Below are 20,788 nucleotides of genomic sequence, written 5' to 3'. Positions count from 1 at the left end.
CTGGGTACAAGTAAATGGGACTAGAGAAAAGGCCATGCCAGCATGGACTCAATGGGCTGAATGGCCTGTTTCTGTGCTGGTGTAAACTATGACGTTAATCAATCAACTATTTTTTAAAAAATTTTAAAGCTAAACTAAATTAAACAAATATTCAAATCAATCTATTCAAAAGTTTCAATTTTTGCCCAACTCTATCACAGCTATTTTCCCTCAATTGCATTAAATGGGTTTTCTGTGCCTAAGAGGTTCGGTAAGTAGATTGTGTGGTGGAATAGCGTCAAATGTGTGCCCTAATTCTAGTCTCTGTGAAACCAAAGTTGCAGTGCTGTCAAGAAACTCCCAATGCAGAACAAACAACTAGCCTCGGGCTTCTGTGATAAATACCAATAGTTTTGCATAGAGCTACTGTATTTTGCATGAACTTCCAGCCAGATTCGTACTATTTTTAAAATCATTCAGCTGTGGTGTTGATGTGAGTTGGTGCAGATTGAAATGGTCTGTTACAAGTGGGTATGTGACTTCCCTGCACTCTGTCTCTGTAATGCTGTCTGCCATGCACTTCTTAGGGACACTGGTCTGGCCCAGGGCATGGTTAGTGTTCACAGGGCAAGGTGAAAAGTTGTGGTGAAACCTGTAAGCACTAATCAGGTCGCTCAGAGTAAAGCATTTAATGAAGCCGGTAAATTACGAGCAGAGTGCAAGCCTGAAGGAAGAGAGGACTGCTGCAATTTACGATTTCCCAACACGTGCATCACCACAAATGTCATTTTCAGTCAGCAAGCCGCAATTCCCGTGTGTTGAAGCTTAACCTCTTGTTGCCCAAACTTCCTCTCCTCCAGTGTCCTTGAATATGCCAGCTCCTCCCAAATGCATCCCATGCTTCGTGCAACTGGATTTTTAAAATCCACCTGTCAAGTTTTAACTCTGAAAGAGCCATAATTAAACGCCTAAGACATAGGAGCAGTATTAGGCTATTCGGCACATTGGGTCTGCTCTGCCATTGCATCGTGGCTGATTTATTATCCCTCTCTACCCCATTCTGCTGTCTTCTCTTCATAGCCTTTGATTCCCTTACTAATTGAGTACCTATCAAACTCCACTTTAATTATAATTACTGATTTGATCTACTCAGCTGTCTGTGGCAATGAATTCCATAGAATCACTACCCTCTTTCTAAAGAAAATTCTCCTATCTGTTCCAAAGGAATGTCCTTCTATTCTCAGACTGGGCCCTCTAGTCCTAGACTTCCCCATTACAATGAATCATCTTCTCATTGTCCACGCTATCTAGGCCTTCCAATATTCGATAAGTGTCAATGAGTTCCCCCCCGCAACCATTCTTCTAAACTTTATGTAGACTCTTTATGTGATCATGACGAGTGAACTACTTCATCATTCTTGAACCACCGATGACATGATTCCGCCACCAGCTCATGTCCTGGTGAGGAATCTTTGCCTGCTTCCAGCCCAATCCGTCCACGTTTAGACAGATAAATCTCCTGCAATGAGTCCTATTCCATTTGTGGATCAATGCCTCTGGAGGTGCCCAAAGGTGTGTCCTGGTTTTCTATCCTACTATGTTTAGATGCTCAAGGAGTGATATAATGTGATTCAATAGTGTTGCTAAAAGAAACCCTTTCTTTTCATAGGGAAACCTAACTCTGGGGGACACTATATACAACTGTGATCTCTTGTTCCCTTGGTGATTATTCCATCCATCGTTGATGCTTTTGTCTCAGGATTTCATACTCCTAGCTCCTATGATTCAACTTTAAATGCAACCTTTTTACCTAGTATCTAAACCCACAGTGTTAACTTTCCACTTCCTGTGCTTCTGTAGAATAACTTGCAATATCATGCATGTTTAAAATAGCATTAATTGTGGGTTATGATAAAAACAGCACAAGGTTAAAAAAAAACAACCTTTCCAATATCAGGGATGCATCAAAAAAGGTAAAAACCAAACTGAAATAGAGACAGAGAGATGGAACAATAAGCAAGAAAACACAGACTGGCTGGTAAGACCATGCATACCCAAAGCATACAATATTTTGATTAGATGAAATAGTTCTGATGAAGGGTCTTGACCCAAAACATTAACAGTGCACTTCGCTCCACAGACACTGCTTGAGCTGCTGAGTCCCTCCAGCAATTTTTTTTTGTTCCATATTCTAGAACCTGTGGGCTGTCGTGGTTTGTACAGGATGAAAAATTTGACAGAAGCAAAATGGAACAGAATATAAACTTTTCTTCTTAAGTTTTTAAAATTAAATTTAAACTACCAAAGCAAAATATTGCAAATACTGAAAATCCAAATAACCAGCATGTCCTGGGAATATGGAATGGTCAAGCAGCTAATGAGGAGAGAGAAACAGTAAACATTTCAGATCTCTGAGTCTTCATCCTAACCGAGAGATGAAACGTATGTTTTTTGGTGGGATTGCAATAGGGTGATCAGTGACATGAAGTATCAACAATGCATTTCTCTCTTTGCAAATTACGCCTGATGTAGAACAAAGGACCCTACGGAAAATCCTGTCAAATCTGGGCAATGTCTCTCACCCTCTGCAAGCCACCTTGGCTGAACAGAGGAGCACTTTTAGTAATAGACTAAGACAACTTTGTTGCTCCAAAGAGTGCTATATGAGGTCATTCTTACCCTCAGACCTTAGGCTCTATAATGAGTCAACCTATAGCCAGGGAAGTGATGACCCTTCCTGTTAGACTGTTTGAGGTAACTTATTTGTTTTATTCTTTCTTACTTCTCTTCTAACATTTGTAATTATCTGTGCACTTGTTATGCTACTATGACACTTTGGGATCAATAACATATCTATCTAGCTATCTGTCTACTGAATATTTCTAGCACTTTTATTTTTAGTTGTTATGAGCTGAAGATAGTGGAATGATGTCAGGATGCTTTCTTATAACTTGCTGGTACTGGCAGCTTGCCATAAATCCTTCAAACCTGATTTCCTTTATTGAATACAAAACAGCATGAAGATGGGGTCGTGGGACGGGGAAGAAATGATGGCGTCAAGCTGGCCTCCTTCCCCTTGCTTCATGGTGCCACACTTGTCATTTTCTAGTACCAAAGGCAGGACGCAACATTCTGTCTCTGTTATTCTGTTCCTTCCTTTGCTGCGTGAAACCTGTTAACGGTGAGGAAAGAAAATTTATTGACAGTAACTAATAATGATTAGTTTCCTCTTCTGTGTTTTACTTTTAAAGATAGGGGCTTCCTCTCGACATTGATAGCAAACCCTCCAGTAAGCGTGAGGCCTGAGTACTGAACTCTAACCACACTAATGTTGGGTGACAAGACTTCTTGCAGAAGCAGAGAAGAGCCAGAAAGCCTGAAGGTCACAAACATTTCCTTTGCAAATTTCCTTTTGGTGTACTTGGGTATTGTCTGTGGATGTGTCTCTTTCTTTTCAATTTCCACCTTCCACCGTCTTGTTCTTTGGTTTTCATTCTTTCCTTTTTTTCTTTGCTTTCTGCAGCTCTCTTTGCTTTAGAGTCCCTGCCTAGGACCTAAGCACAAAATCTAGACCGGTCCACCAGTGCTGCACTGAGAGATGCCAACCTTTGATAGAATAGAATGGAAAATGTGTTCCCACTGCCAAACAAATCAGTGACCTCATGCCAGACTTAAAGAAATTGGCAAAAGCACTGGAGCTGGAAATGGGGCGCATATTCTGTGCAAAGAGATGTTCAGATCTGGTCTAGTTCTGCCTGAAAGATGGAAGCACATTCAGTAGTGACTTTCAATCACTGAATATATATATATATATATATATCATAATAAATGCATCTTTTTAAATGGCTGATGGATTAAAACTTTAGTGTCAGAAGTTCAGAACTGCAGCACAAGAAAATGACTTGAGCTCAAGCAGCCCTTTTCTAATTTTGACCAGGATATGCGTGAGCAAGCTCTTCCTTTAGATACCAGTATGAATAAACTTATCTACAAGACATGTTTGCTCATGCAACATTGTCGATAAGATTAAAAACATCAACTACTAAAGTTTATGAAAGCCCATCTGTTTTTAAGAAAAGCAATTAATTAACGTTTCATTGAGATAGAAATAACTTGCACTTATAGAATGTCATAGTACATCTCATATCCAATAAAATAAACTTTTGAAGTATGACCACTGTTATAAAGTAGGAGACATGGCAGCCAATTGGCTATTGTAATCATTCCCATTTCTTTGCTGGGAATAATAGCTCAGATGAAGGGTAAAGTTTGCTCCATCAGAAATCAGGCTCTCAAACCCGTTTTGTCATTAAATTGCTTCAGGCTAATCTGTTTGTCAAATCTACCAGCGGTTTTGTATATATTCTCTTCTACAGGGACTACTCAGTCACTGTGAACTGAATGCCACAACCACCAGAGGGCCTACAGGAAGTTCACAAGAATTATCTCGGGAATGAAAGGGTCAATGTATGAAGAGCTTTGATGGCTCTGGGCCTGTACTGTACTCGCTGGAGTTTGGAAGAATGAGGGGGGATCACACTGAAAATTATTGTATATTGAAAACCCCAGAAAAAATGGATATGGAAAGGATGCTTGCTGTAGTGAGGGAGTCCAAGACCAGAGGGCACTGCCTCAGAATAGGGCAATGTCCCTTTAGAACAGAGATGAGGAATTTCTTTAGCCAGAGGGTTATCAATCTGGAATTCATTGCCACAGAAGGCTGTGGAAGCCAATTTGTTGGGTATAATTAAAAAGGAAGTTGATAGGCTCTTGATTAGTAAGGGCAATAAAGGTTACGGGGAGAGGGAAGGAGAATGGGATTGAGAGGAATAATAAATCAGTGATAATAGATAACAGACTCCATGGGCCGAATAACCTAATTCTGCCTATGTCTTATGGCCATGGTAACGGCTCCTGTATTGTTCTGTTCTACAGGGTGATTAACGCAGGAAAAAGTCCCCTCAATGAAGATCAAGCTACCCGTGAAGTAGTAGTTGTGGAGAGTAGGAATCCGAAGAACCGCACAGGAGCCAAGGCGATCAATGAAAATGGTGACAAGGTAAATGATGGTGTTGAATGGTGCTATACCATCCAGTCTGGTTCTTCAGTCCCCTACTTTTCATTCCAGTTCTCCAACAAATCCCTAAAGCATTTCCCACTGCTGCCTGTAAGGAGTCTGTACGTTCTCCCCGTGACCACGTGGGTTTCCTCCGGGTGCTCCAGTTTTCTCCCACAGTCCAAAGATGTAGGTAGGTTAATTGGTCATTGTAAATTGTCCCCTGATTAAATTGGGGGGAGGGGGCTGCTGGGAACCGTGGCTCGAAGAGCTAGAAGGGGCCCATTCGGTGCTGTATCTCAATAAATAAATAAATAAATAATCTCAACTGAATCTATTACTTATTCCAGCAAATCAAGACATTTCAATTGTCATTGGGTCTTTTGATTTGCCTCCTACCAGTTTAGCTCCTTGACCCTGAACCGGTTGTCCGCTTCAGTTTAATTAATCCCATGATGTGGATGTGGCTGGTAAAGCCAAGTTATATTTCCCGTCCTTTGAGCCGGCGGTCAGCTGCCGCCTTGTTCTGCCTCTGTCCTGGTGAATCACCCTGTTGTTTGGCACTGTTGGACCTGGAGAAGCTGCTGTCCAGAAGGTCCTTCAGAAGTCAAGAATGAAGCATAAGTCTTGTGGTTACAGCCATTTTATTTGATGTTCATCACAAGGAAATGACAGTAACCAACTCGTTCTGCAAGAAGTGCAAAAGAACAAAGAAAAAACTGAACAAAGGCGAAAAAAATCTTGCATCATGTTTGCCTTTATACTGAAAAATAGCTCATTATAGATGAGAGAAATTATTTTGATGAGAACCACCTCTGAGACAGTTTGACTTACACTCGTGTGACACCAACTCCAGACAAAAAAACTATAAAAAGCCACAGAACCAGCTATACCACAAATTACTAAAACTCCACTGAATATTTACATACAAACAAGTGATTATACTTACATATCAGCAAATATAAAGAAAATTAAAAATTCAAACCCTAATCCAACAGCAGTGAGATTGGGAACTCAGACTGTATAATAGACAGACCAGACATCTTTCCAAATCAGGAAGGTATTTAACTTACAGATGATGCTATTCCCAAGTGCTTGCAGTCCTTGTGCCTCTCAGTGGTAGATGTTGCTGATTTAAAAGTCATTTTTGTCTTATCCATTGTATCTTATATTCCTACCTTACAAACAATTTGATTCTCTGGGACCTCCATTCGAGGCTGAATAGTTTATTTCACGAAGTTCCCCCTAATACCCAGTCATACAGAGAACCCCAGTGATCACAATACAATAATATAGACGACAGAAGAGAAACAGACAATGCCAGGGATCAGATCTCTGTAAGACCTAATGCCATTTAGAACACCCTGTCAAGTTTCGTCAGATAGGAATAGAAATTCATGCATTTGTCGCCTAGTCCTGGTCATGAGACCATAATTTAGGTGTCTTCGCATGCAGTCTTTTGATTGTAATGTTAAACCCAGATTCCATCTGTTATCTGGTGGATGTAAAATATCGCACAGTGCTGCGTTGAAGAACACTCTCTCTCTAGCGCTCTGCCCATTATCTACCTGTCATTGCCACAAACAAAAAAAAACTAGACATTATTTCGAGAAATTAGAAGTGCATAAATTGGCTGCAGTACATCCTGCATGATAATAACCTCCTTTCAGAATTTACTTAATTGGTTGTCAAGTGCTTTGTGAGGTTTTAAGATTATGAAAGATCTCACCAGAATGCAGGTTTTTCATCCTCCTTTGAGTTCCCTGATTTTAATAACCGAGAATAAAAAGCAACAAAAACATCCAGAAGTCATGACCCCTGAATTGTGCAGAGCAGCTTGTGAGCAAAGAAGCATTGTCTGAACTATATGTTCTGTGAAGCAGTGGGAACGCCATAAACTCTGAGAGTGAGTTGAGTGTCCGTGTCACTTGTTGGCATTGGTTGAGATCCTAGATGCAAACCTAGAGGATTGGAACCTTTGCCATATAGCGGAAATTGTTCTGTTTCTCTGATTGTTTTTCTCCCCCAGGGAGGCAGTGAAATTGCGTTCCACTACTGGGCGTTGTTTGATGGCCATGCGGGCACCGGTGCTGCTGTCATGGCCTCGAGACGGCTCCACCTCCACATCTGTGAACAGCTGCGCGACATTGTCGACATCCTGCAAGACCGTGACGTACCACCACCAATCTGTCTTTCCAATGACCCGGAGACGGTAACGGCAGACGGCACAAAGAGTCTAGAACATCAGGGGGACTGGGAACCTCCCACTGACAGTGAATCACGGTTCCAGCTGGAGAAGGAAATCTCGCACGAGTACCTGGTCATTGGTGCAATAGAAAGCGCCTTTAAGCAGATGGTGAGCTATGGGACCGTAACGTCTTGGGCTTAGGTGCTTTAGTTTACTTTATTGTTGCTAAACAATTGATACTAGAGCATACAATCATCACAGCGATACTTGATTCTGTGCTTCGCGCTCCCTGGAGTACAAATCAATAGTAAATAGTAAAAATTTAAATTATAAATCATAAATAGAAAACAGAAAAGGGAAAGAAAGGTAGTGCAAAAAAACCGAGAGGCAGGTCCGGATATTTGGAGGGTACGGCCCAGATCCGGGTCAGGATCCGTTCAGCGGTCTTATCACAGTTGGAAAGGAGCTGTTCCCAAATCTGGCCATACGAGTCTTCAAGCTCCTGAGCCTCCTCCCAGAGAGAAGAGGGACAAAAAGTGTGTTGGCTGGGTGGGTCATGTCCTTGATTATCCCGGCAGCATGCGGTGTATAGTGAGTCCAAGGACGGAAGATTGGTTTGTGTGATGTGCTGGGCTGTGTTCACGATCTTCTGCAGCTTCTTCCAGTCTTGGACAGTACAACTTCCATACCAGGTTGTGATGCACCCTAGAAGAATGCTTTCTACGGTGCATCTATGAAAATTAGTGAGGGTTTTAGGGGACAGGCCAGATGCTCTACCTTTCTAAAAGCATCCTAAAAGCATCTTCTGGCCATCACTGAGGTTGTAGTGTCAGGTAAGATAGATAACAGATGATTCAGGTCCAGGTTCAGAGATTTGAACGCAAGAACAATTTAATGCCTGCTTCTGTTTGGAAGCTGCGGGCACTGGTAAACAGGTTGGTTGTTGTCACGTATACGTACAGTGAAAAACTTGTCTTTCATCCATTCGTACAATCAATACATTACAACAGTGCATTGAGATAGTATAAGGTGAAACAATAACAGATTGTGTCACACAGAGAAAGTTCAGTGCAGGCAGCCAATAAGGTGGAGTCGTAACGAGGTAGGTTGTGAGGTCAGGAGTCCATCTCATTGCCATTCAATAGGGGACCATCAAAAGTTTTATAACAGAGGAATAGAAGCTCTCTTGAGCCTGGTGCTTCATGCTTTCAGGCGTCCGTACCTTCTCAAAGGGAAGGAGGAGAAGAGAGTATGTCTGGGGTCAATGGGGATTTTTGATTAGGTTAACTGCATTGCTGACAAGAACAGCTTCCACTCCTAATTACTGCGGAAAGGAATGACTTTCTAAATGTTCCAATGTTATTAACATTGGTGCTTGCCTGAGGTCACTAATGAACCAGATGGAATTTTAAAATAATTCAGTAGTTTCATATTAACTTTGTTCCAGATTGGTTTAAATTGTTGATTAGCTCATTGTAGTTACTAGCTATTACAGTGGATATGACTTCTCATATCTGATCAATAGATATCTGGATATGATATAGTTCAACCCCTATCCTGTAATGTCACTGTATCATACCTAACACCAAAACAGCTATGAACTATCTGGGATCTGAAGAAGTTAAACTGAAAACCAATCTGGTTAAGCAGGGGAAGGCAGGACAGGATAGTTGAAATTTAATATCCAGGAAGTGTGGATTTTGGAAAAGGGCAAAGAGGACTAAATCTGCTGATGTTGATAGCGTGTGTAGGAACCCTTAAATGGGAATCTAAAAACTGCAGATACTGAAAACCTGAAATGAAAACAGAAAATATTCTGAATGTTCAGCAAGTCAGGTAACACTCTGTGCAAAGAGGAACAGGTTAGTTGTCCTTCATCAGAATTATAGAGGTGCATGTTAGGTTACATGGGGGGGGGGGTGGCTTTGGAGAGAAGAAAATGCCAAGCTTGTCCAGTTGATAACCAGTTCTAACAAACAGGAAAAACTGGTTATCTGAAATAGCTGAGGGCCACAATATGCATAACCAGACAATAAAATGCCATTCCTTTGGCTTACATTGGGCATCGCTGGAATAGTACAGGACCAAATACAGAGTTCATAATGGGGAAGGGATAGAGGCGCGTGGCTGGAAGGTCAAGGTTGCCTCATGGAATGAGTGGAGGTGTTCTACAAAGCATTTCCCAATCTGTGCTTGTGCTCATCAGTGCAGAGGAGATTATATCAAGAGTAATTGATGCAATATGGAATACTAAAAAAGACAAAGATGACATACGAAAGTAAGCTAGCTAGTAATATTTAATAATATTAAATACAAAAGCTTCTTCAGATACATAAAGTGTAAAAGAGAGATGAATAGATATTGGACCGCTGGAAAACTGCTGGAGAGGTAGTAATGGGGGACAAGGAAATGGCGGACGAACTGAATAACTTGCATCCATCTTCATTGTGGAAGACACTAGCGGTATAGTGGAAGTTCCAGGTGTCAGGGGACATGAAGTGTGTGAAGGTACCATAACTAGAGAGAAGGTTCTTGGGAAACTGAAAGGGCTGAAAGTGAATAAGTCACCTGGACCAGATGGTATAGAACCCAGGCTACTGAAAAAGGTGGCGGAAGAGATGGTGGAAGCATGAGTAATAATCTTTCAAGAATCACTAGATTCTGGAATGGTTCTGGAAGACTGGAAAATTGCAAATGTCACTCCAGTCTTCAAGAAGGAAGAGAGGCAGAAGAAAGGGAACTATAGGCCAGTGAGTCTGACCTCAGTGGTTGGGAAGATGTTGGAGTCGATTATTAAGGATGAGGTCTCAGGGTACTTGGAGGCACTTGATAAAATAGGCTGTAGTTAGCAGGGTTTCTCAAGGAAAATCTTGCCTGAGAAACCTATTGGAATTCTGTGAAGAAATAACAAGTAAGATAGACAAAGGAGAATCAATTGGTGTTGTGAACTTGGATTTTCAGAAGGCCTTTGACAAGGTGTCACACATTAGCCTGCTTAACAGGCTATGAGCCCATGGTATTACAGGAAAGATGCTAGCATGGATAAAGCAGTGGCTGATTGGCAAGAGGCAAAGAGTGGGAATAAAGGGAGCATTTTCTGGTTGGCTGCCAGTGACTAATGATGTTCCAATGGAGTCTGTGTTGGGACTGATTCTTTTTATATTATATGTCAATGATTTTATTAATGGAATTGGTGGCTTTGTTGCAAAGTTTGTAGAAGATATGAAGACAGGTGTAGGGACAGGTAGTTTTGAGAAAGCAGAGAGGCTACAGAAGGACCTAGACAGATTAGGAGAATGGGCTAAGAAGTGGCAGATGGAATACAGTATCAGGAAGTGATGGTCATGCACTTTGTTAGAAGAATTGAAAGGGCTGACCTTTTCTAAATGGAGAGAAAATACAAAAAACTGAGGCACAAAGGGACTTGGGAATTCTTGTGCAGGATTCCCTAAAGTTTAATTTGCAGGTTGAGTCTGTGGTAAAGAAGGCAAGTGCAATGTTAGCATTCATTTCAAGAGGACTAGAATATAAAAGCAAGGATGTAATGTTGAAACTTTATAAAGCACTGGTAAGGACTCACTTGGAGTATTGTGAGCAGTTTTAGGCTCCTTATCTTAGAATGAAACTGGAGAGGGTTCAAAGGAGGTTCACAAAAATGATTCCAGGATTGAATGCCTTGTCATATGAAGGGTGTTTGATGGTTCTAGCCCTCTATTCACTAGAATTCAGAAGAATGAGGGGTGACCTAATTGAAACCTATCGAATGGTGAAAGGCCTTGATAGAGTGGATGTGGAAAAGATGTTTCCTATGGTGTGAGAGTCTAAGACCAGAGGACACAGCCTCAGAATAGAGGGGCATCCTTTTACAATGGAGATGAGGAGTAATTTCTTTAGACAAAGAGTGGTGAATCTATGGAATTCTTTGCCACAGGCATTTGTGGAGGCCAAGTCTTTATGTATATTTAAGGCAGAGGTGGATAGATTCTTAATTGATCAGGGCATGAAGAGATACGGGGAGAAGGAAGGAGATTAGGGCGAGAGGAAAATTGGATCAGCCATGAAGAAATGGCAGATCAGACTCAATGGGCCAAATAAACTAATTCTGCTCCTATATCTTATGGTCTTCTGGTCTAATATGTTAGATCGGAAAATGAGCAAGCATTTGGTTGCTTCACCTTGACAGACCGAGTCTCTAAATAATGGGGACGGAACTGGCACGAGGGCTGGTAACGCAGCTCTTACAATTATATGGGAAAGTACTATGAAAAGGGTTGGTGGTCATGAAAGACATTAAGGGAATATTCTCTGCAGAATGCTGAAAAGGGAGGAGAGGATGTGACTACAGACGGAATCTTGTAAGAAGTGATAAAATATTTAAAGGTTGAACGTGAAAGTGATGACAACGAGTACCTTATCCTTGTTTTGGCTGTAGGTGGAGAGGAGAGTGTCAGAAACAGAGCACCCTGTTGATCTATGGTGGTGGGGGGGGGGGGGTGGTGGAAGCCATGGTTAAGGAGAAATGAAGGCATCTCAGAGGCACTGGTGTGATCATCGTCAAAAGAGATAGGATGGAAACCGAGAAACTGGAAGAATGAGAAGAAATCCTTGTAGGAAACGGGGTCGGATGAGATAGTTCAGAGTTCATGGGAATCAATAAGCTTGAATAGATTTCATACTTCTATACAATGTAGGAGGCCATTCAATCCATTGAGTCTATACTGACTCTAAGAACAACTCACCACAGTTCTCCCACACTTTCCCAGCAACCTGTTCTCTACTCACATGCCCATTAGCTCCACCTTTCCAGCACCCGATTATCTAAGCAGTCACCTACACTAGAGCTAATTTACGGTCGTCAATTGCCTACCAACCAAAATATCTTTGGGATATGGGAAGAAACACAAACACCTCTGGGAAACCAGTGTGGTCAATGGGAGGGTGTGCAAACTCCACATAGACAGCATCAGAGGTCAGAATGAAACCTGGGTCACTTGAGTTGTGTGGGAGCAGCATTACCTGCTGTGTTGCGCGGTCTCCCTTTTACTTGTAAGACTGGGTTGGTGTAGAAGTCAAGAACAGGAAGTACAGAATGAGGTTTAGGTCCTTGAAATTGAGAGCTTTCAGAAGTATTGTAATTTTCCAGTCTTGTGTGAGCCTAGGGAACATCTTCAAAACAACCTTCCATGTACCATAACAATAGCGTGCCAGAGTCGGACTGAAACAAGGACATTCCAAATATCCAACAAAGAGGCAACCGAGCTTAGGGCAAAGCAGGTTTCCAGGGCCACACCTTTGGCTTGGAGAAAGTGAGTGGAGTTGAAGGAGAAGTTGTTTAAAATAAGAATGAGCTCACCCATGTGACGAGTGTGGTGATGGAGAGGGATTAGTTGGTCTTCTGTTCAGGGAAGAGATACAGGGCCTTCCGACCTTCTGGGTGTGAGGTGGAGGTATGGGGGGATGAAATGTCCACAGTTTCCTGGTCCCAACTAGGACACTGCCAAAGTGAGGGAGGACATCAAAAGATTCATGAACTGAAGTGGAACAGAGGGAAAATGCATTTAGAACAGGAAAAAATACTGTAACTATGGGACAGGAACAGGCAGAAGCAATGAGTCTACTTGTACAGTTTAGTTTACCCTTTTCCAGACGTTCCCTTTGTTTTCTCTCCACCCTGTCACTCTCTACAATTCTAAATACACTTGATTTTTTCACATCACCAGTTCTGATGAAAAGTCATTCGTCTGAAAATTTAACTTTATTCTTCTCTGTATAGATGCTGCCTGACCTGCTGAAAATTTCTTGCACTTTCTCAACTCTTTAAGCTCTGGGCTTTGCCATCATAGTAAATTTAGGGCTGGTCAGAAAGCCCAATCCCAAGAGATAAGATATTAAATAACATTAATGAGGCCTGAGAGGTCAAATTCATCCCCTAACAGTGGGTAGCTGGATGGTCCATGCCTTGTGAACCCCAACAGCTGAAACATTTTGCTTATGGGTCCCACCTAGGCCTTTAAACCCTCCATAATCACACTCCAAGCCCGAGGGTTTCGATGCAGTCCTCCTGATCCTGTGCTAACTCCAGAATGTCGTTCCCAATATTGGATGTCAAATCTGTTAATCAGGCTGACTTCCAAGGAAAATGATCCAGGCTATGGAGTTGCAACAAAAGTACTGAAATTTTCCAGGCCATGTGAATCTAGGGAACATAACCAAAATTGTCTTCTTTGTACCATAACGAGCTGAGGGAGGATGCAAGAGTATCCTGCATCCTTCACCTGCCTACGTAACGCCCAACTCTAAATATCTAAGCCATATGTTTGACTAAGAAGCTGATAATGAGCCATCCTGAACAGTTATTGTTATTCATTGCAACAGCCTACTGAAGTCATCTACCGTGTAAATTCAGTTAAAGCATTCTGTTAGATCACGTCAAAGTTAAAAGTCATCAACATCTGCCTGGACTGGAGGCAGATATTTGGCATGGACTGGGTATTCTTCCTAAAGGTTTCAGTGTTCATTCCCACTTTATAGCTTTTTGTTTCCTATTTTTTAAAAAATTAAATCAAACTTCCAAGCTGCCTGGTTTTAACTGGATCACAAGTCTAGCAGCAAAATCATTACTCATTGGTAGCATCCTTACCTCCTAAACCAGATTGTTAGACGTTCAAGACCTCAAAGCCATAGGTAAGCTCACAGTACCCTGGCTAACGAATGTAGTACACTGTCAAGGGAGCTAAATTCTAGGCAAGACATTGTAACTGGGATACAGATGCTATTCAGAGAGAGCAGGGAAACACCTTGGTATCCTGATCAATTATCTTAATGGATTCAAACCCTCAACCCAGATTATTTGTTCATTATTCAAAGTTGCTCATTGAAGCTGACTGTGCACCAACTTGTTGTTGTGCTTCTATTTTGCACTCGTGGCTGAACTTCATTTTCTATGAAGTGCTCAGGTTAAGATAATGAAAGATATCTTAGAAATGCAAGCTGGTTTTATATCATGATGAGGATGTTATTAATTATGAGCAACACTTGAAGAGATATCTGAATGTATAAGAGAGAGTGCCTTGCCACCACAAAGAAAGAACATTTGGCAAGGTCCCTGCATGCTCTGACGCTTTCAAGAGGGATCTGCTGTTAGGGGATTAGTACTTGGGGTCTCTGTAATGCTTGCTGTGCCTGGTCTGAAGAATGGGCTTTTCTTGTTGCTGCAGGACAAACAGATTGAAAGGGAGCGGAACTCCTCCTGCATTCTTGGCGGCTGCTGTGCACTGGCGGTTATCTACCTTCTGGGAAAAATTTACGTGGCAAATGCAGGTGACAGCAGGTACAGAGCCAAGCTTCCTAGTCCCGGACTACAGTAGATTGTGCTAGAACTGCAGAGTTTGAGTCAATTGAATCGTTTTGACATGGGAAGAGGCTATTCAACCCAACAAATGCAATCCAATCAGTCCCGTTCTGTCTTTGTGGCTCTGCATTTAATTCCCTCAATTGCCGATCCAGGTTAATTTTGAACTCTTCAATCATTTCCATTAACTTCATAGGCAATGAATTCTAGATCATTGCCAATGACTGTGAGGACAAAGTTCCTTCATACATTCCCTCCACCCCTTATCCCAACCCTGAATATTTTTCCCCTATTTGTTATATCATTAGCTGATGTGAGGAGGAGTCCTTTACCTACCTTATTTTAAACTTGTAATCTCCTGAACTTCCTTTGCTTCAGAACAATCCTCGCTTCTCCAGTCCATTCTTTTAATTAGACTCTCGTTCCTGGAAACACTGATAAAACTGCCCTGCACTCCTTCAAGGGCCCTTGCATCCTTTCTGCTGCAAAATGGATGAAATACTCTAGTTAGGCCCAACCAGAACTTTTTAAGGGTTTTCACTTCTCGGCTTTCAGACTTAACTCCTTTATTTCTGAATAGATCCCACGAGCTATTCCTTTTTTTCTGTCAATACTCCCACCGTTTTCAAAGATCATTGCCTATGAACTGCAAGATCCCTTTGTTCCTGCAAACTCCTTCGAACTGCACCATTAAGGTTATACTGTCTTTCTCTAACCCATCTACCAAAAGGTCAATACACCTTGCCATTCTAATACCGAGAGGCACTGAAGCCTCTGAGGCAAGAGGCTATGGATTTGAGTCTTCCTCATAAACTTGCTTATGTCAGTCAGTCCAATGCTCACTGTGGAGAACTGAGTCTTACTGATCCCTACTTAACAGAATCAAGAATCAATTTATTTTCCATATACATTGTATATTTTCCATATACATCCCTACTTAACAGAATCAAGAATCAATTTATTTTCCATATACATTCCATAAACATTCCATATACAATGAAGAATTATATAAAATTATTATTATTACTCAATCCTTTATTTCTCCCATCACTGTTTGTAGAAGTTTGCAGCAGTGTGATAAACAGCGGTGATCACACTTCACAATATATTTAATTAGTGGTAAAGTCCTTTCAGATGTCCTGAAACCATGAAGGGTTTCAGATGATTTTTATGATATTGGGACTCTTCTGATTAAAGAGGCAACAAAACCAGGAATCCAAATGTTTGGACTATTGCGTTTATGGACACTGGACTTTTTCAGACTTATAGGTTTAATATTCCGTGTTTTTTATTGCCCGTTCCTTTTCTGTTTTGTTGTGCAAATGTATTCACATACATTTGAATGTGTTGGGGGGGGTGTCAGTTTGATGTTTCTCTCTGAATAACTTCCATGTTTTTCTTGTTTCATGACTATCTGGAGAAGACAAATTTCAGAGCTGGATATGGATACATGTTTTGATAATAAATAAACCTTTGAACTTTTTCTTGAACCTTTGGTTTAGTTTGAATAGAGTTATACCAATCTTAAAACTAATTGCTATTTTTGATATCCATTAATAACATGGATGAGAATACATTTTGTTGAAAATTTCAGTATTTACGAAAGACACAAAATTTGGAAGTGAGTAATTGTTGATGAAAATGTACTTAGTAAATTCAAGTATGTAGTGCTGGGTTTTGGAAGAAGAATGAGGATCTAAATTATAAATATGGAAGTAGTTTAAAGAAGCTGCCTGAAATGTGATGGGCAGGGCTGTTTATGCACAAATATAACGGAAACTGAACAGGTCAATAAAGCAGTTAAGAAGGCTAAAATTATCTTGACTTTCAAACAGTGTTACACAACTTAAAATTAGTTCACCCAGAGTAAAACTTACTAATGACCATATCCATCTGGGCCCTTTAGAGATGAATCACCCTTGCACTCCTGATGTGATTTCCATTTCAGGAAATTATGGCACCTTTCTCTAGTGCAATGAACTTGGATCATGATGTCTTAGGACTGATCAAGGTGTGGGATTGCTGGGGAATGTGACCAATACTGGACTTGGAGGGCTGCCAGATACTTGCTCTCAATGTTCAAGCCTTCACCTACTACACCTCTGCCTCCACATTTCTTCCTATTAGAATCATAGAGTACTACAGCACAAAGCAGGCCATTCCACCCATCCTGTCTATGCCAACCCAATCTCCTGCCTATTCCATCAAACTGCACCTGAACTATATCCATCCAACCCCCCCCCCCACCCACTCGTGTAACCATCCAAAGATCTTGTGAATGTTAAAGTTGATTCTGCATTATCACTTCTGCTGGCAGCTCGTTCCACACTCAAACCGCCTGAAGTGAAGAAGCTCCCCTTCAAATTTCACTTGTATATTTCATCTTTCATCCTAAGCCTATGAATGATCTTCATTCTAGTCTCACCCAAACTGAGGGGAAAAAAGCCTTATCTATTTCTATAGATATAGATGAGATTTTATCTATACCCTTTATTGCTACCCTTCAGAATTTTGTATACCTCTATAAGGCCTCCCCTCATTCTCCTGTGCTCCAGGGGATAAAGTCCTAATCTATTCAATCTTTCCCTATAACCCACCTCCCTGCAAAGTCCTTGCAAATCTGATCTGCAGTCTTTCAAACTTATTGATATCTTTCCTGTATGTAGGTGACCAGAACTTTACTCTAGCCGTCCTCCCTTAATAAGACCATAAGACCATAAAACAAAGGAGTAGGTCAGCCATTCAGCCCATCGAGTCTGCTCCGCCATTTTATCATGAGCTAATCCATTCTCCCATTTAGTCCCACTCCCCTGCCTTCTCACCATAACCTTTGATGCCTTGGCTACTCAGATACCTGTCAATCTGTGTGTTAAATACACCCAATGACTTGGCCTCCACTGCTGCCCGTAGCAACAAATTCCATAGATTCACCAATGGTACTACCATCCTGATGATTGAAACTGCTATTTTGCACTCATGTCCTCCCCATATAATCTGGAAGCCCTTGTTCCGCTTCTCGCCTACTAACCCACAGTATGAACCCTGTCTATCTAATTGCCACACAACTCCAAAGTGAATTGCCACCAACTGCATAGTTTGTCATCTCCTATGCTATGACCCTTTTCTACAGTCATAGAACAGTAGAATTTATAGGAAAGACAGTACAACATTTAAGAGATTAGGCCAAAACTGTTTAAAAATACTTAATCCCCTCTGTATTTCTGGCTACTGAACTTTAGAATGAATGGGGAGTTTTGTAGCAAGCGGTGGAGAGATTATCTGGAATGGATCACTAAAGAATCTATGATAGTTCACCTTGGAGTAAAGAAGGCTATGGAGAGATTTTATGAGGATGTTTGGCGACTTCAGATCGAGTAGATGAAAGGAAACTGATGAAGCAAAAGCTAGAGAGCCCAGATTTTTATGATGACAGGCAAAAGAACAAGGAAAGCACAAGGGAACATGTTTTCTTACATGATTAAATTGAGTTTTTGAAATCATTCCTGCTATATTCAGAGTGCAAAGTAAAATTATTATCAAAGCACTTACCGTATATGTCACTATATTTGATGCTGAGATTCATTTTCTTGCATGGATTCACAGTAGAACTGAGAAATATAATGGAATAGATGAAAAGCTACACAAAAACAAAGACAGACCAGCAGCCAATGTACAAAAGACGGCAATCTGTGCAAATCAGTGAAGATAGCAGTAAATAAATAATACTGAGAACATGATTTGCAGAGAATATTTAAAAATCATTTCAGTAATAGCTTGCCAAAGAGAATTAGATTGTTAGAATATGGAGAAAGACTGGGGGAGTTTATTATGTTTTGTAACAGGAGGACATAGGAGTCTGAAATGTGGTCTAACTTCAAGTTTAAGTGAGGTGCACAAGTATCACATAGTAGCATGATGATGTGTGCAATTCACGTATTTATACAGTACATAAAACCTGTAGCAAATTATTTAAAGAATACGAGGCTTACTCAAACAATATATTTACAATATTACTCAAATACTACTGAAACATCAAATACACAACAGAGTTGATCTTCAAATAAGTTAGCACAGAGTCAATAGGCTGAAAGACTTTCAGTGGCATGCTATTCTGAGTCCTTGAACTTCTTCACAGCAGTTGTGATGGTGCAACTAACTAGTAATCTTGTTCCTGCTCTTTGGCACTCACTCTACAGGAAATGGTTGCTACGTTTGCCTATGATCTGTTTTTAGTGTGCTTCAATACACGAGAGGGAACGGAGCTGGAGGGGAGATGCAATTGTAACTTTTTAAATTTCTAGGATGTTTTGCACGAATCAAACTTAAAGTGATGAAAAGAGAGTCTTGCCATTGCATCACAATCATAGACTAACCCACTGAAGTACTTTAGAAGTCACAGCTGCAGTATAGCAGACCCAAGCAACCTGTTTATACTCAGCTATCTCCCACAGACCGTGATGTTAGTGAAGCCAGTTCTCTATCTAATCAGGTCAGAAATTGAAACTAATGATAAATGGACCTTATAAATATGTAAGAAAAGCACAGACAGATTCTGGCACTGTTCACATGAAACATTACAACAACACTCAGAGAGTAGGTGGTGTTACATGCCTTAGGATGGTTGTCTTCAAACAACCACCAGTCTTCCAACTCTGGTGCAGTAAAGCCATCTACCAAGCCTTAGCTAACATGACAGCAAAAGCCTCTGTTCTAACCAGCCACTCTCCCTCAGCATCATGTACCTAGCCAATGAAAAAGAAAATATTTGATTGCTTTGGAAAGGCAAAGATAAAACCCCTGGCTAATTACTAAGGCTTTATAAGACATTGGTCAGACTGCAGTGGAATGTTGTGAACTGTTTTGAGCCCATAATCTAAGAAAGGATGAGCTGGCATTGGAGAGGATCCAGAGGAGGTTCAGGAAAATGATCCCGGGAATGAAAGGGTTAATTTATGAGGAGCATTTGATGCCTCTGGACCTGTACTCGCTGGAGTTTAGGACATTGAAAGGCATAGATAGAGTAGACATGGAGACGATGATTCCTATTGTGGAGGAGTCTAGGACCAGAGGGTGTAGCCTTACAACGGAGGTGAGGCAGAATATCTTTTAGTCTGGGGAGTCGTGAATCTGTGAATTGCATTGCCGCAGGTGACTGTGGAGTTCCCACTGCTGCCTGTAAGAAGTTTGTATGTTCTCCCCGTGACCGCGTGGGTTTCCTTTGAGTGCTCCGGTTTCCTCCAACAGTCCAAAGATGTAGCAGTTAGTAGGTTAATTGGTCATTGTAAATTGTCCCATGATTAGGGGAGGGAAGGGAACGTCGACTCAGACCATGAGAGGCCTGTGTCAGGCATTTTCATGCCTTACAAGGCGCAGATTGGAAGTCTGTGTGGGGCGCCACTCCTCGCACAGACACTAGAGCAATGTGTGGTTAAGTGCCTTGCTCAAGGACACAAACACACTGCCACAACTGAGGCTTGAACTAGCGACCTTCAGATCACTGGACGAACGCCTTAACCACTTGGCCACTAGCCCATGATTAGGCTAGGGTTAAAATCAGGGGATTGCTCGGCCGCGTGGCTCGAAGGGCTGCGCTGTGTCTCAATAAATAAATAAAAAGATTGGGTACATTTAAAACAGAGCTCATCTGATTCTTGATTAGTAAGGTCGTCAAAGGTTATGGGGAGAAGGCAGGAGAATGAGGTGGACAGGAATAATAAATCAGTCATGATGGAATGGTGGAGCAAATTTGAAGGGCTGAATGCCTACTTCTGTTCCTATGTCTCAAGGCCTATGTTGTTCTTCCTCTGTCATTCTTCCACTTACCACCGCAGGTGAATTAAAATCCAATTCACATTTCAGGGAATTGGGCACATGAATATCGGCCTTCCACTCAAGCAAATTCACTATCCTCCAGGAACGGACCTTCTCCCGGACATCGTGCATCTACAGCTCATAGGTCCTCACTCAATATCCACGCATTTCTCGTTTCAGAAACTGACTAGACTTGTGCTCCTGGGGTTTACAGGAGAGATAATCTCATTTAAATATGTACTGCTTGTCAAGGTAGATGCAGGGGTGATGTTTCCCAGTGGCTAAGATGTTCAAAAGTGTTGTTTACTTTGTCCTTTCAGAACCAAGATAAAAAAGAAATTTCTTCACCCACAGGACTGTGAAGCTTTGAAATTCTCCACCCAAGTGCACTGTAAAGGCTTAG

The 20,788-nt window shown here is 41.4% G+C and overlaps 1 protein-coding gene across 1 annotated transcript in view; it reads left to right on the top strand.

Moving 5' to 3' along the window:
- LOC134355479 (protein phosphatase 1H-like) overlaps positions 1 to 20,788 on the top strand; it is a 55,466-nt gene that overhangs the window by 14,448 nt on the left and 20,230 nt on the right. The window contains exons 2-4 of the mRNA XM_063065414.1: positions 4,915 to 5,038; positions 7,065 to 7,391; positions 14,441 to 14,553. Of these exons, the coding sequence (XP_062921484.1) occupies positions 4,915 to 5,038; positions 7,065 to 7,391; positions 14,441 to 14,553 (564 nt within the window). The remainder of the gene's footprint in view (positions 1 to 4,914; positions 5,039 to 7,064; positions 7,392 to 14,440; positions 14,554 to 20,788) is intronic.

This window comes from Mobula hypostoma, chromosome 13 (assembly GCF_963921235.1).
Source record: "Mobula hypostoma chromosome 13, sMobHyp1.1, whole genome shotgun sequence".
Lineage (NCBI taxonomy): Eukaryota > Metazoa > Chordata > Chondrichthyes > Myliobatiformes > Myliobatidae > Mobula > Mobula hypostoma.
Note: the sequence above shows the minus strand (reverse complement) of the source record. Positions and strands in the feature narration are given on the sequence as shown.